The sequence below is a fragment of the Centropristis striata genome, chromosome 20, assembly GCF_030273125.1.
Source record: "Centropristis striata isolate RG_2023a ecotype Rhode Island chromosome 20, C.striata_1.0, whole genome shotgun sequence".
NCBI classification, from domain to species: Eukaryota; Metazoa; Chordata; class Actinopteri; order Perciformes; family Serranidae; genus Centropristis; species Centropristis striata.
Window position 1 is genome coordinate 10,843,629 of NC_081536.1, and position 16,648 is coordinate 10,860,276.

Sequence of the window (16,648 nt, forward strand, 5' to 3'; positions counted from 1 at the left end):
TTTTTTACAATATGGGTTGAGATGCCTGCAATTGTTGCTCACCAGTGGTGCAGAGTCAAATGATATTTCTCTCAGTGGTGTAATATTTCTGCTGTCTTAATACCTTCTAGCCTTCTTGGCATTTCAGCAATCCTTTTCAGCCTCCTGCCAATGTTGTTTCAACTGGCTTACGCCGTAACAAAACAGTGATGGTAGTGGATTGCTATCTGAGAGTATCCTATCCTTCACTGTGCTACAGTAGACCTCGGCCAGCTGTCTTGACTAATCTTCAGTGCAGCCGGTTCACCTTAGGTTAGTGAGGCAGGCCTCTAGGACCTATTGGCCGGCGCTCAGCATCAGCCAGCCAGCCACCAGGGAGAGCACTGCATAGCCACAGTGGCTGAGATGAGTAATGCTGCTGCCACCCAGGACCTAAAGCATTTAATGAGAGTAATAGCAGCTACACGCACCAAGACAGAGTGACAGCATAGATTACGTGGTAAATCTTTGGGATAATGAAGAATCCTGGGACCCTGACTGGGGAAGTAATAAATTCACTCCTGTAAGAAGTGCAATTACCTCTGTCACTGGCTGCCTGTACACCAGTGTTGTGTTGGAGAAACAGAGTGATGCATCCCTCTTTTAGCATCATTAATAATTAAAGAGAGGAAGGAATGGATTATTAGACGTGGGAGATTCTAAGTTCTGATGGAAGAAATTGGCACATTTGTAACATCTGAATAAAGGATGGCCTCGAAATGGGCTCTCTCCCACTGTTGTATTTTTCCCCTCTCATTCAATGGGTTGTGAGTGTGTTGAGAGTGTGAAAACAAATGACAAGGCTTTCAGGTTTTCATTGAGGAAGAGTGGGATAAGTACAGACGGGGGACGAGGAAAGTAGTAGGAGAAAAGAGACTGAATGGCCATTGCAGAGAGGTTCATTTAAAGGTGGTTAGAGTGTCGAACTGTGTCAGGCTGATGTGAAGGGAGGTGAGCTGTCACAGAGATTTAGCAACAACAAGTTTGACTGATGCAGCATAAGGTTTATTTCAATGGTCATACCATTAAAAATGAAATCACAGTGGGTGATTGTACTTTATAGTCATAATCAGCACTTACCTGTGTAAATATATTGTACATTAACAGGACCTAATGTGAGCCGAGTGAATTAATTTATGATGCAAGCTGCTGTAAGGTTCCTGCTGATCTTGTTTCAGTTGAAGACGGCTTTTACTGCCTTTGCAATCCTGGTTTTGCCGGGCTGAGATGTGAGCAAGGCATCGATGACTGCGTGAACAGTTTGTGCAGTATCAACTCAATATGTAAGGACCTCCATCTGGTAAGTAGACACATTTTTTTGTTTGACAGTATAATGGGCTGATATAATGGCATTTAAAAGGTTTTTAAGTGGCACAATGTCCCGTAAATCACTACAGTTTGTAACTCATTGAAAAGCACTACAGTTTATTATAAAATATTGACAGACCTGCATCACATAAGGCACTGCCTATTACCTTTGATGACTGTCATGCAGTTAATGTTTGAAAGCATTCCTATTGCAGTAAAGCATAAACAACTGCAATAACATGAATAGCGCTGGGTTATTAAAAAGAATAAAATATGTCTACATGGCTCTGGGCTCTGATACAGCTGTACAACGATCAGCTTTATTATTGTAGGCAGAGCTGGCAGATTTTATTGTTCTTACTGGGAAAATTGTTCATCAGAAGGAGATGCAAGTTTGGTTCAAGTGTCAGGTGTCTGGGTGAACCAAGATATGAACAGGAAATGTCTCTAATAAATGCAGCTCATTATTTTAACTCCCTAATAGACAAAGCATGCCAATTATGCCATTTATGCCTCGTAGGCTGAGCTTTTATTGTGCAAAAATGAGCAAAAGGTTACTAAATTATACTTGGGAAAAATACACAGGAGTTGACAATAGACACCCTGGACCTTAAAAATCATTATCATTAAAATGTCCATATTTTGAAGAAAATGTCATTTTACTCAATTAGATATTCAAAACAACACGTATTAGGTCCTTTGGATCAGTAATTGGACATATTTATAAAGGTTCATCCCCGGTATAACTTATATGGCTCTATTTAAATTCGTCCATCTCCACTTTTGCAAGTTAAACGCAGCATAATCTGGGTGCAAAGTGAGGCACAAGGGGTAAAGGGGTGGTATTAAGTATCTTAATTAATCATAGGTAAGTTTTGAGCATAACATGAATTAGTGTCATCTTTTATTTCCTTTACATGGCAGCTTCACATTGCTGTTTGAAAGGTGGATTTTGCCTCCACTGTCTTGCAATCCATTGTCCCATCAATTTGACTGCATATGAGCAAATGTACAGTTAACTTATTTAACTAAGGAGGAGAAGGAGAGCTGCTACATGTTCCTGTTTGTTTAACAAGAATGTATGCACGTTGTGAAACCTCCTATGTAGGTGTATCTGAATAATGTACTCTTTGAGAAATACTGCACCATTGACTTTAGACCAGGTTTTTGTCGGTCAGTGGCAGAATCACTTTCTGCTGCCTCAAGAAAACCAAATGAGGGTGCAAGTGAGTACATTTACTTAATATAGTGGTCGAAGGATGCAAAAAAAAACGTGCAACAGTCTGAAACTAGCAATTAAAGTTGCTTTGTGCCACTTTGTGCCAGGTGTAACATAGGACCCTTACTACAGATTATCAAGCATCTAAAACGTACCATATTTGATACTGCTTTATTTAGATTTTTATTAAACCATTCAGTGACTATTTTACATTTCGTATTTCCCCGCTATGATAAAGTATACACACATTCTGAATTCATATGCCATGCCAAGTAAAAAGCAGCCACTCTCACAACATGGTTTGTCCTCAGTCTGAAAAATGCACTACATGTGCAGTAGCAGCTCATTGGCAGCAGCTTACATTATTGTAGCTAAGAGTTTGGATTAAACTACAGTGGTAAGATATTTAGGATGAGCAAGACAAGCCTGGCCTGCCTAATAGCTGCAGGGCTCAGTTGATTTTCTTTGAATGCTTGTTAGAATGATGAATGAAAACTAAGTTTGTGGAATCTAGGCTATCATTTTTACATCAAAGGTCAAGTGATTTTTCTTAATGCTAATCTGTCTCAGTAAATTTTATTTTAAATGTGCTGGTCCTCTGTTTCTGCAGATGCACACGCCTGGCTTTAAGAGAACATTTTAAGACTTTTGTTTTTGCAAGGCACAGCTCTACTTCTGTAGTTATTCGGGTGTTTTTTTCAAGCCAATAACATTGATCTGTTGCAGCTGCAAAAAGGCCTTGGGAACTGCATGCTGCTTACAAACTGTGCAATGAGTACCAGGGGCCTTTTTCCAACAGCTGCTTATTTGCTAACAGATTGCAGTAGTGAAGCAGATGTGTCATAGATAAAGTCTTTGGGTTTCTGTTTTTTTTTCTCCTTTAGACAAAGACAGATAACTTCGGGTGTGTAGTCCGCACCTCATGTTAGGGTTTAAAATAAGTTTGTGCTTTTGAAAATTAGTGCATAATGTAAGTTAGAAAGATGCGATCTGTTTATCAACAGCAGGTTTCAGTTGTGAGCCTATGGAGCTTTTGTTTTCCTGATTCTTATTTGTAAATTTGGTATATTTACAGCAAAAAACACTTCATTTTACTCCAATGAAATGTAAACATCCAATTATTCAAGGACCTAAAACATAATTGAAATGCAGGTTTATGTTTTATCTGATCCAAACTACAGCATGCAAAAACACCACAAAATCTATAGGAAGCTATAGTGTCACTGAGGATGATCATATCTTAATGACTGCAGAGGTTTACATGTAAACACATAATATGTTAAAGAAAGAGCACCTTCATTCCATTTTTTTAACTACAAAGCACAGATCTTTTCTTATCTGACGAACCAAGACAATTTATTTAATTTAAACTAAATTAAATGAGTAAAGAGACAAATAATTAAGTGTTGAGACAAAAACTCAAACACAAATAATTTCTATTTCTAACTTCAGATCTTTCAAAATTAACTTTGATATTTTCAAAACATGTGGCAGTGAAAGTCCTGAATAGCAGTTGCTCAAAAATTGCCTATATTCCAAAATAATTAGTCATATTATGGACTGCTAAACCACACTTTGAGGTTGCAAAGTTAACATTTAAGGTTTTTACATTCCAGCTGTAATATGTATAAATATAACTCTCCTCTCCAGCTCTTATTAAGCTAAATATACTGGCATGGCCATCCAAGAACTAATTTTAGGCTTTTATTGGTCCATTTCCATTATTGATAGGCAATGCCAGAAGAGAAATTGTAATTTTCTTATGTTGTTATCAAGACACACTGGTTTCAAGAAAGTGCTTCTGTAGCAATTTCAGGATAACTGAAGGACAAATGCTTATTTCCCTCTGTGAATTATAAAATAGTCTACAAGGGATTCTCCGCCAAGGTTTCAAAATTGCCCCAGCGCGAAATCCTGGTTAAAACATTCAGTGTCATTTTCTGGGATAAACTGAATACTCCAAATCCAAAGACAAAAGGACACTGCATAAGGAGGGAATTGGGTGTGATATGAGGGGTATAATGAAATTTCAACCAATACTTTTCTAGTCACACTCTTCTCTGTTCTGTTTCACCGTTTTTTCTCCGCTCATTATTCAAATAGGGACAGTTTTTGGAAAGCCCTCAACATAGTCTTGTTTACAGTGCAGCTATTCCTCTCTCTGAACAGCGTGTCCCACAGAGCTTTAGCTTATTTTGGAGAATTGCAGTCCCTGAAGGTGACTTAGCAGCAAAAATGAGATTATGTTCTATTGCCGGGGGTAAGGAATAGGAGTCTCCTGGAGGTATCTAATTTATCAAGAGATGACGGCATTTTCCCCCTACCACCATAGGGCCCACCGTGTACAAATTATATCAGACAAAGTTTAACGGCTCCCCTCCAGTGTATGAAATACAGATTAGCATGAATTCAACCAGCAGCACCCTGGACCTTTAAGCAGGATGTTGGCATTGAGGAATCTTGAAAAACCCTTGACCATCATCTTCTACACATAAGAGGAATTTAAATGAAACAGCTACCTTGGAAAGTAATAGACAACAACCTATTCATCTCCCACTCCACAATTAATTATCATAATGCAGATTGCAAAGATGAAATAAAGGACAAGTGGTCCAGATACTGCTCTGAATGGAGGAATGAACAAGATTACCAAGGGTAACAGCTGTACGCAAATCTGTTTTGTAATGTATAGATAGAACATATTCATGATATAAAGACGAGCACATCATAATAAAAACATATCTCACGTGTGTTTATTTTCTCTACATATATGCTCTTACCATATATTTTGAATGGCATGGAGAAAAAAGGTTTGTATATTATCCAGAGGGTGGGTGGTTGGAGGAATACATCTGCATGGCAGTAATGTGAAGACAAGCATGACACTTCCACAGTTTAAACAGATTTCCACAGGAAAGATCTTTTTGTGAGTGGGAGGTTTTATTCTGCAGTATTTTTTTGAGAAAATTGAGTACATTAAGCATAACAGTTTGCTTACTAAAATGTAAATAAGTATTAAAATACAGACTGCCCTCTGACTTCTCCTTAACAGCTTAATTAACACCTATATACAATACTGGTAACACTTCCTGTGATGCCCATGTCTATACTGCATTATAAAGTTGCTTATAGCACTGTATAATTGTAGTAATGATCATACAAAAATATTCATAATGCATATTAACAGAAATTATAGCACATTACAAAACATTTTATAATGACTCACTGATATTGTTATTCTAGCTCATGTCTATAATGCATTATAAATTAGCTTTTAGTGCATAAAAATCTGCTTATAGCCCTGCATAATTGTAGTTTATGTTTAGTTTAGTTTGTAATTATAGGTGTAAGTGTTGATAAATATTCATAATGCCTTATAACCATAATCACAGCACATAATATAATATAATATTTTATAATTACTTACATGTTCAGGTAATAATATAGTTAATAATTGCCGGTCACTCACTGACATTGTTTTTGCAGCCCTTGTCTGTAATGCATTATGAACATGCTTATGATGCATTGTAGGGTTAGTATTAGCCTAAACCCATACTCCTAAATTATAATCCTAAAGTCACCTTATAATGTGTTAAAACAGTTATTATAATGCATATATAAAAAGAATATAATCTTCTACAGCTATGAAAATTATAATGCACTATGAAACTTGCCAAAACAATCTCTCTAAGTGACCAAGTGATATGATAATTGACCTTATAAGTCATTATGAAATGCTTTACAGTGTGTTATGGTTATTGTTATCAAGCATTAGGAATATTAAATCCGTTTTTATAACTATAACATAATGCTATAAGCATATAATTATTCATTATAAGTATGCATATAAAGCATTATAGACATGGGCGTCGTAGCACAATACCTTCGAGTTATATTTTAATGGCGTGCATTGCTATTATAATTTATAGACTCTAAGTACCTAAATTACAACACCAAGACAAGTGCAGATGTAAGGTGTCACTATATTTCAATGGTAATATAATTGTGTTTCCTTTTTTGCAGAGTTATGAGTGTGTGTGTCACTCGGGCTGGGAGGGGGAGTTCTGCCAACAAGAAATTGATGAATGTTTATCGCAGCCCTGCAAAAACAACGCCACCTGCACAGACCTTCTCAACAGCTACAAGTATGTGTGCGACGCGGCCCGAGGGCGCTGTCCTCACGAGGTGCATCAGTCACTTAATAAATGCAGAAAAAAAGAAGCCGTTCAGAGATAGCAATATGTCCTTCCACCGGCAGCGGAGATAATGAATTGCAGATGGCAGGTAAAACAAATGAGTCAATCAATGGCTCACAGCATGAAAAGGTTTCAGGGGATCTGTGACTCATTGGAGGAAAAAGCTGGTGTATCTGCTTCAGCTAATGCCCTCCTCTCGCTAGGGAGACGTAAAACTGCTTCAGGTGGAAAAGTTGGGGGATGAAAAGGAATGCACGGTGGAGTGGTTGGTCGTGCTCGGGTACTCACTGCCACCAAGTGGAATATTCACCTGCCTTAAGAGCAGATACTTCACGAATCTCTGTTTCTCTGTCCCCATCTCTCGTCTGTCTGTGTCTAGCATGCATACATTTCCATTTAATCCCCACTCAGTGCTCTAACCTCCTGTGTCCTACATTCAGCTGTCCAGAATTAAAAGCTGCTCTGACCAGTGGTTCAATTAACCTTTAAATTCCCTACACTGTCTCACACAAAGATCCAGGAGAGCTGTGCCAATACATGGACTGCACCAATGTGTACTTGTATGCAGAAGAATGTGTCCTGTGGATTGAATTATTGTGGTGCACTCCACAGTATTGCCATTATTTTTTATTTTTTGCATGACTGGCCCAAAGAGAATGACACCCTTAACCTGTAGAAAACTACAAAAAAAAGTTGCAAGAGTTTATTTACTTAGGATTCATTTCAGTTTATGCCAAAATGACCTCTACAGCACCATATCTCCTCTCTGGTGTATCCAAGGTGTTTGTGCTCGCCGGGCTGGACAGGTGTGGATTGTGCAGAGGATGTGGATGAGTGTGATGCCGGGCCCTGTCTAAATGGAGCTCAGTGTCAGGAGTCAGACGTACCTGGGGAGTTTTCCTGCACCTGTCCCCCCTTCTTCAGTGGCCCCTTGTGCAACCAGCCTTATGACCCCTGCGACCCCCTCCACAATCCGTGCCTGCACAACTCCACCTGCCTGACACGCTCCAATGGAACAGCCTCCTGCAGATGCCCAGCTGGTGAGTGAATACACCGCCTCAGCCTCATACTAATAGTGCTGTTTTTAGCCCGCTTTCTGAGAGTAAATACACCATTTTGCTCAATAGGTTATTGTGTGTAGACAATCTGCACAGCTTAAGAAAATTCTAGAAAAACGCAAGATAAACATTTAGATCACAGATCAAAAGGTTCTCCCAAAAAAGATGAAAAATACTTTTGTCACAGTTATGAGTGCATTGTTTTTATCTGCCCTCTGATGTGTATAAGGTTTTCCAACAGAGACAGTGATTGTTTTCCTCTGCATGAATCACATGTTGTACTGTACTCCTGACACCTCTGGAAAAGAGCACTGAAGGTTTTCCTACAGGGATGATCTAAAGTGGTAAATGCTTTTTTTGTAATTATGATTGATTCTTATAAAACAGCAGGACTTTAATTTTTGTGTTGGAATGAATAGTTGATGCAGCGGGTAACTGGGCCATAAAGAGGGTGGTACAGGAAACATAATGATAAAAATGTGGCTTGGGATAAAATTGGTGTATTGATTGCAATGCATTTCCTAGATTTTCACACATTTTCTATTCCAATTTTTGCAAAGAATGGTCAACAAAGCCAGATAAATGACTTCTGCCCTTTTTCTCCTTCTTAAAACAACTTGCCGGCTGCTTTATCTTGGCATGATTTTACCTGATGACCACCATTAGTTTAACCCGCTGGTGGCTGGGACTGAAGGGAACCAGCTGCTTGTTATGTGACATACTCGGCTGTATCATGCATACATACTGTCCCCTCACACAATATGATGACTACTCATAGAATCTGAAGCTTTCAGGACTGGGTCATGCCCCAGATTAAAATCAACATCAGCCTTTGTTCAATTAAATTAATTTAAAGCAAAAAACCTATAGCATAAAGCCTATTATAGGTAATTTGCCTTCATCCTTTTAGCCTATTGTGTACCTATCAGAACTTAATACATTTGACACGTCTTTGCAATCAGCTCCTGATTAAATAGTTCTTTCTTTTGTGTGTAACGCTGTCACTCATTTCCTTTGCTTTCACTTGTTAACTGTCCAAACAAGTCATCTGGGAAAACCAATTAACTTTCATCACCTACGCAAAAGATAAAAGTCCTTTTAGCCAGGACTCTTACCTTCCACCATGTTTTGTTCAGCAAATGCACTGACATAACGACCAGTCAGTGTTAGCTTTCAGCATTTTCTACAACTGTAAATGGGAATAAGCAGGAAACAATATGCATTTGGAGACATATGGTATATTACTTTAAACTATGAATCTGACATGAAATGCAGTCATGTTCATATTGTCTTTTAAAGTCTCCAAATTGAGTAAATGCTTTGGATTTACCTCCAATATTTAAAATATCTAACTGTACTGGCATACATGCCCTATATAGTTATAGGGATGTAACCATACACTCAACTCTCGATTCAATACAATTCATTATACTGGGTTTACGATAAGATTAAAATAAAAATTACTAAAGGAGATTGAGAACAAATTATCAGTGAAAGTGAAGTTGAAGTTTTGTCCCTGAGACAAAAATCTCAAAACATATTTTCTCTTATCATTTCTTTATCGAAATAAAATGTATTTCTGAGATGAGGTATAATCTATGCAAAACAATGCATATTTACTCTCTTGCTCAGGTCAAACTAAAAAAATATCTTTTAGTTTAATTAAAAAACGAAGCCAAATAAATAAATGAATATTACAAAACGAGAAATTCTTCAAACAAATGGCTTGTTCTTTGTTCCTAGCTCTAAACTTTTAATTATTTTTTTCCTTTTTTAATTATTTTTTTATAAAAGGAATATCAACATATCTTCCTTTTCAGGCAGAAACTGAGATCTCTGGGCATTCACAAAGCCCTCCGTTTATCATTACATTCCTTAATTGTAGCAAGCAATGTAGTCTAATTATAATCTGACATTTGGACAGTTGGATCCTTGCTCTTGGATCACTACCTACAAACATGTTCACAAAGTGGCAAACAAAGCAGATTTTATTGATGCTCCGGTGCTGTTTGTAGGCTGTTTAATGTGTCTCGTGCATACTCGGTGATTAAAAGATTGTACTTTCATCCCTTGTGGGAATTCAAGCTGTGGCCAGCAATGCATGACTGAAAATGACGAGTCTTCATTGTGAAAGAGATTATCAAAAAATCAATAGAAACAACTCACCTCTGCTGGAGCGAAATTCCCTGTCTGTTCGCATGCTCAGTATGTGCATAAATACAGTAGGCACGTCGAACCTAATTCTACCAAAATATGGCTAATTATGCTGTAGCTTGTGTCATAAACTGTCACTCTTCTATCATAACACATATGAACTTTAATTATGTAAATAAGATATTCAAGTAGATTACTTTATGCAAGTAAAAAAAAATACTGGTTTTATATTCCTCACACACATTCAGCCACATTTCCACTAAGACTTGAGTTCACATACATACATCAGATATTCAACACATATCTCATGTTCAAATCAAAAGCAACAACATAACAGAAATGGAGCAGAAAATGACCATGTCCTTTGTGGAAATGACCTGTTTGGAAGTTTATCATTGATCCCCCTGATACTTTAGGAATTATGAATGATAAAGTGCTTTAACATTCAAGCTTATCAGTGCACAGGTGAAGATGCTATAGGGTTGTTCTGTACCTAATGGCTCTATCAGCGCCGGGATGAAAAGATGTTGCCAGATATAAATAGAGCGACTGGGTTAGTTTCAGAAGGCTTCCTTGGAGAGGAATAGGAAATTAGGTGCTGGCTGCATACATTACACCAAGAGCTTTGCGTGGGCTCGGTCGTCTTCACTTCATACAAGCCTTGTGACTCACTACTCTCCATTATTATTCACCATAAATCCATCCTACATAGCTACTACTCAACAAATGCAGAGCTGTTATACGACTCGTGGCTTGATCCCAGTGCAACAATTTTACAGACTTGTTATTTACCATTCAGTGTAGGTTATTTGTCAAGGAAATTGTGTAGGCCTCACATTATTCCCAGGCCTAATTAAATTGGAATCTGTCTGCGAGATTTACTGCTATAAGCAAATCTCATCCCACGCAGTCGTGATGGACACAACACAGTCAACATGATAGCGGTTAACTTGTAATAAAATCACCAATTAGACATTTTGTTCAGCTTTTAGGTGAGCTTATGTGCATGATGTGTGGTATTGTAGAAGTTCAAGGTATGGAAATGAACTGAATTAAGGAGATTGGGTTTGATGAGTTTATGAAACATGAAATTGCACCCGTCTCAGTAAAAGACATTGGTTGTTTAATTGGCACAAATTACAGTATGACAGCAGTGAGTACTTAAAGCAAGCTAATGTGCACAACTAAACTGCATTAAATGCAGAAACTCTCATTTGCCTTTCGACACTGAATCTTGAGCAATGAAATGAAAACATTGTGGTGCACAGCCCAAATGTCACATGGTACACATTCCAAGTGCAGCTTAGTGCAGCCACGTGGTCCACACGCAAATACAGACAGTGTGTGCTCTTACTATATATGAGCACAGTTGGAATTCGTGGCAGCTGCACCATGTTAAAACATGCCTCAGGGTAGACATGAAGGTTTGTGCTGTTAACGAGGCTGTATTATGGAATACATCAATTGTCTAGACGTGGGGTGTTTTCTGCAGCTGGAGGTGTTATTGAACTGCATGAAGCTGCTGCTCCTTGCTGTTTATCCTATTCTGGCACGATGACCTTGTATCATTTAACAATGTTGATGTTTAGATGTCGAGAAAGTCCATGGCTCAGCAATGCATATACTTCATATTGTTATCAGTGAATGTGTCAGCTGATGAAATATGTTTGAGATAATTAAAGATGACCTATTATGATCATTTTTAGATTCATACTAGTATTTTGGGGTCTTCTACTAGAACACGTTTACATGCAATAATGTTTAATAATAATTTTTTCTCCTTCACCTCCTGGCTGCCATGCCTTTTTTCACGCTCTGTCTGAGATGCCCCGTTTTAGCATCTGTCTCTTTAAACCCCCTTCTGGAAAAAGCCCAGTTTGCTTTGATTGGTCACTGTTTCCGAGTCTTATGCATCTGTGTTCTTTAGACCCACCGTCCATCATTGCAGCCAGGGAAACAATTGTAATGGATCAACCAAGGTTACAGGATTCCATGATTAGCATGATGTGGCTTTGGAACCTTTGTAGCGCATGTGGCCATGTGTGTAGTGTAAACAAAGCAGTTACATGATTGGAACAAATTACAGTATGTCAAAATACATCAAGAGCTTTTGTTAGCACAACCCGAGTGTTGAAATAATTGAAAACATATGGTTTTTGCTTACAGGGATTTTTTTTCACATACTTTTACTGCATTATTTAAAAATTTGAAGTTAATATGGACATCTGACATGTTCATATTTTATATGTACATGAGATATATATATATATATATATATATATATATATATATATATATATATATATATATATATATATATATGAGAAATAAGAAAATGGATAATAGGTCCCCTTTAAGTGTTGCTGCTACATAATTCTCCCACCAGAGGGCACCCAAGAGCTCTTTTTAGATTCTTTAGAAAAAACATTAGTGACATTTTTTAGGGAATTCTGTCCTAATATATCATTGTTTGATTGTTGCAACTTTCAAGTATCTATTTTCGTAAAAGCCACAAAGATCCTTTTTCAGTTGGGCTCCGGTTAAATGCTATTAAAAAAAACAACCTTTTACTTTAACGTCAGGAAACGTGTTCTCTTTGCTCAAAGCAAACAAGTTTTAGTTTGTTGTTAACTGAAGAGGCACTGGTATCTAATGAGAAGATACCCAGGAGACAACAGTAATACTCTGATCGGGGTTGGTGAACGTCAAACTTTTTTAATAGCCAGTCTTCTGACAATATGTGATGATAGTTGACAGGGGTCTTACATTAAAGATAAGCACTTTCACTGTTGATTTAATGATAATCTGCTCTTCTGAATGTGATCTAAAGCTAAGTATGCGGCCATAGTTTTCCCAAGACACTTCACTCGACTATATCTGTCTCACAAAAAGGGTGATGTGGCAACTTTAGTGTTCGTCAGTTCAACAGGAACTAAAAGGCAGCCATTAGGAGGTGTCTACTGGGAGTAGCATTAAAGGGATTTGTAAAACACAGCCACAATGGAAATGAGTTTTGTCTACAAAGGTATACTGTGAGAACCTGGAGGCCAGAATAAAACCAGAGTTAGCTGAAAGAATCATGTTAAAAGAAAACATAAGAGCGCCCGTTATCCTCTCTTGATTGTAGAGGGCTTCTGTAGGAAGTTTTTGTTCTTCCTAGCAGTGACTCTCCGCTGAGGCTCTGGCCAGGAGGCCTAAGTCATCTTGCCTGACCAGCACAGATGTTCCACTTTCCTCTTAATGAGGAGCCTCAGCAGGGAGTGCCAAACCTGATAGAAGAGCAACCTGAAAATGGGAGAGTTAGGGTATAGAGGTTGGGGTGAGGGTTACCGGCCGACATCCACAACAAATGAAACAAACACGCATAACATCACTCACCGCAGATTACGGTACAAGACAGAGTAACAACACATTCTGTACACAGTCTGGACTACAGGCTTGGGTGTCCTTGCTCAGTTTGCTGAACAGAGAACAGTTTGCCCATTTAAACTGCTGCATCCTGGGTTGAAATCTGATCTAGGACCTCAGTCTATTTAGGATGCACCCACTTAAGAAGAAAAAAATATTTTAGACTTTAAGACTTCTTTTAATTGAATTCAGAACACCGGCAGGTAAAATATAACTTATCTCATTTATTGTAATGGAAATAGATTTTTGATGTTGAAGTCGCACATAATTGGTGTTAAAATGTGTTACGCACCATTAGGTCGCAGTACTGCAAATCAAATGCCTCATTTCCACTGCATGGTTCGGCTCGACCTGACTCAACTCATTTTTGGTACCAGGTGCTTTTCTCTATTTTTGTTCTCCATTGCGGATAGTATCCCCTCAGTGTATAAAGAATTCTCAGATGAAAGTAACGCCATGTGAAACTGTCGTAACCTCATTTTCAACACAACATTCGCTGGAATCATCAGAAACAGTTCCCAGCAGTTTTAAAAAATGTAGTGAGTCCAGCACAGTATGTAGTGTATGGCATTATTTTGCTTTTTTTTTTTTAAATATCTGCGAAGTAAATAGTGTGGAAAAAAAATGTGGTTGCTATTCAGTAGCTAGGCTATTTTAAAAGTATGGGTTTGTGTAGGATGTCCTGTGTTGCATTGACAATTTTCTCTGACCAATCAGTGGTCTGCTGTGTTTCAACTTCACCTTTTAGTATTGGCTCGGCTTGTTTGGAACCTTTACAAAGATTTAAACTTTTTTTTTTTTTTTTTTTTTTTTAAAGTACCAAGATTTTTATCCACAGCTTTGGCTAATTAGAAACCAAAAAAGAACAAGTGGATTTGAGTAGAAGGGTGCCATACCCTGCAGTGGAAATGCAGCATATGGAGCTTTTCTGAGTCGTGATAATATCTGTTATAATCAACATCGCTGCCTCAATATGTGTTTACAGTACGCAATCCATGACACATTGGAAAAGATGCAAATACATAACACATTGCGATGTGAAGGGTTAATTATTCAGATAATTAACCACCATGCACAGAAGACATCTCAAAACATTATTTAATAGTACCTTTTCATGACACAACTCAGACTGGTAACTATGTTCATTTTTTATTCATTATGTTGTTTTTAATTAATAGAATTGATGACGTAAAGTATTAACATGTGCATTTGCATTTACACAATGGAAATAACCTTATGTGACTGCAGCACTTAATGAACAATAAAAAATAATAAAATAATAATAATAATAAAATATTAACATGTTTCCATCTGCATCAGAGTGCCCATTACCATATTTTCATTGGGTTTGGGGTGCAATTTGATTATTTTATTTTAGCAAGCTTTTTGACATGCGGACAATCGCTTTGCCTCTGGAGTGGAGAAATATGATTCTTGCTGTATAGTGAATTAATTCAGAAGCATTTTGTGGTCCCTTTACATGCAAAAACCATTTGGTCTCCATGGCTCAGTATATCCCCAGAGGTGTTCCTGGCCAGATGGAGAACAAACCCCTTTATTTGCATGGCATGCTACACTAGCCTTCACCTTCCACAAGATTGAGATTGTGTCCTACCAAACAGTTGGTTAATGAGCTACTGTGAAGCTGTGCCAACATGAGAACTGACACATACCTAATATGATATTAAGAAAGATGTGCCGGGATTATTTGTTGCCAAAGATGTGTTGGAAAAAGTCTGCCCTCCCTGCATTCATTTTTAGTGATCACTCTTTTTTTGTTTATAGACGAGGTTGACAATATGACTTATAGTAGATGTGTTTCAATTTATAAACCAGCTGCCCTGCCAGATGTATGGGAATATCACTGAACTTGTCTTTGTATAGTCATATTGAACATAATGCACTTTAACTTTGGCCAACACCACTAAATACATACTGTACCCCAAGTCAACATATACATTTATTTAATGTCAGCCATACAATATGTCTTGCTTCGTATTAGTTCTTGATATGCTTAACAACAATTATAATTTCAAGCAACAACAAGGACAGACTGGTCTCCCCTCAAAAGCATCAATATAGGTTGTTTGTACATGCAACAAAATACGACTCATATTTACGTTTTCGACTGTTATCTGCCGCCATATTGCTGACGTAGAAGTTATACGGCGATGTGGAGTTTAAATGGCGGATGTCACACTCCAGGAGAAAGGGGAGGTGGATGGGTCAAACAAACGGTGGACTTACACCCAGGAGAACAGGGTTTGTGTCCGGTGTGAAAACAGAAGTAAGCGACTTTTAATCTAAATTAAGTTTTGTGAATTTTTTTTCACTGCTGTCACATCACCCTCATAACTACTTCACTTCCAGCATTTACGTACATTTATTTACTGTTTAAATGTCTTTTATAACCTTATAAACTTAACAAGAAGTTTTTTGCCCTAAACCTAGGTCAGTTGTTTCGTAGCCTAAATTTACAGAAACTGCAGCCTCTTTTGGAAACGCGAACCGTAAGTATATGTATAATGACTTGTGTGCTATTTTTTAGAACGCTCTGCAGTACCACGAGCAGCTTTTGACATACACTCATGTGTGGTAATGGGTGGTATTGATGAACATATATATCTTGTTGACAAGGACCTTTCATTTTGCCGGCCCCTTTGCACCATCTAATGTTTAACGGAACTACCTACATTTTATTTAGATGCCAAATTATTACTACTTGGTCAGGTATCGGAAAAAACATTGTCACATTACAGTATGTTAAATCATGTCACATAACCCAGAGAACAAAATGTAATCACATAACAAAACCAATGATATATCATATATATTACACTCCATTACCTAACTTCCTCCTTTGCTCCTTTCTGTCATAATTACTACGGCCACTAGAGGTCTCCACCTAACAACAAACGTAAATCGTGTAGTAATAAGTTGCTTGAATAGAAGACCTATGCGGTCTGGATGCATAGCTATGAAGTAATGCATCTATTTGTGGCTATATAAGAATAAAAACTGTAATTCGATGATGCTGAAACAAAGTAATCTTTGTTTTAATCACCAATGAAAATGCATATATTGATGTAAAACCATGTTCAAAATGTCAAAATATTTGATAACTGTCTAAGAGAAGCAAGGGAAATTCAGGATCAGTTTTGAATCCCTATAATAATCCCTAAAATTACTGAGATCAAATATATTTCAAAGGAATGTATTTTCCTAAATGATTATCCATTACAGAAGAGCAGTCAGTGACCATACAAAGCGTATAGCATGTAAAACAC

The 16,648-nt window shown here is 37.6% G+C and overlaps 1 protein-coding gene across 1 annotated transcript in view; it reads left to right on the forward strand.

Annotated features, from left to right (window-relative positions):
- Positions 1–16,648, forward strand: part of eys (eyes shut homolog) — a 202,249-nt gene that overhangs the window by 76,554 nt on the left and 109,047 nt on the right. Inside the window, exons 23-25 of the mRNA XM_059359709.1 lie at positions 1,197–1,318; positions 6,569–6,690; positions 7,522–7,781. Coding sequence (XP_059215692.1) covers positions 1,197–1,318; positions 6,569–6,690; positions 7,522–7,781 — 504 coding nt within the window. The remainder of the gene's footprint in view (positions 1–1,196; positions 1,319–6,568; positions 6,691–7,521; positions 7,782–16,648) is intronic.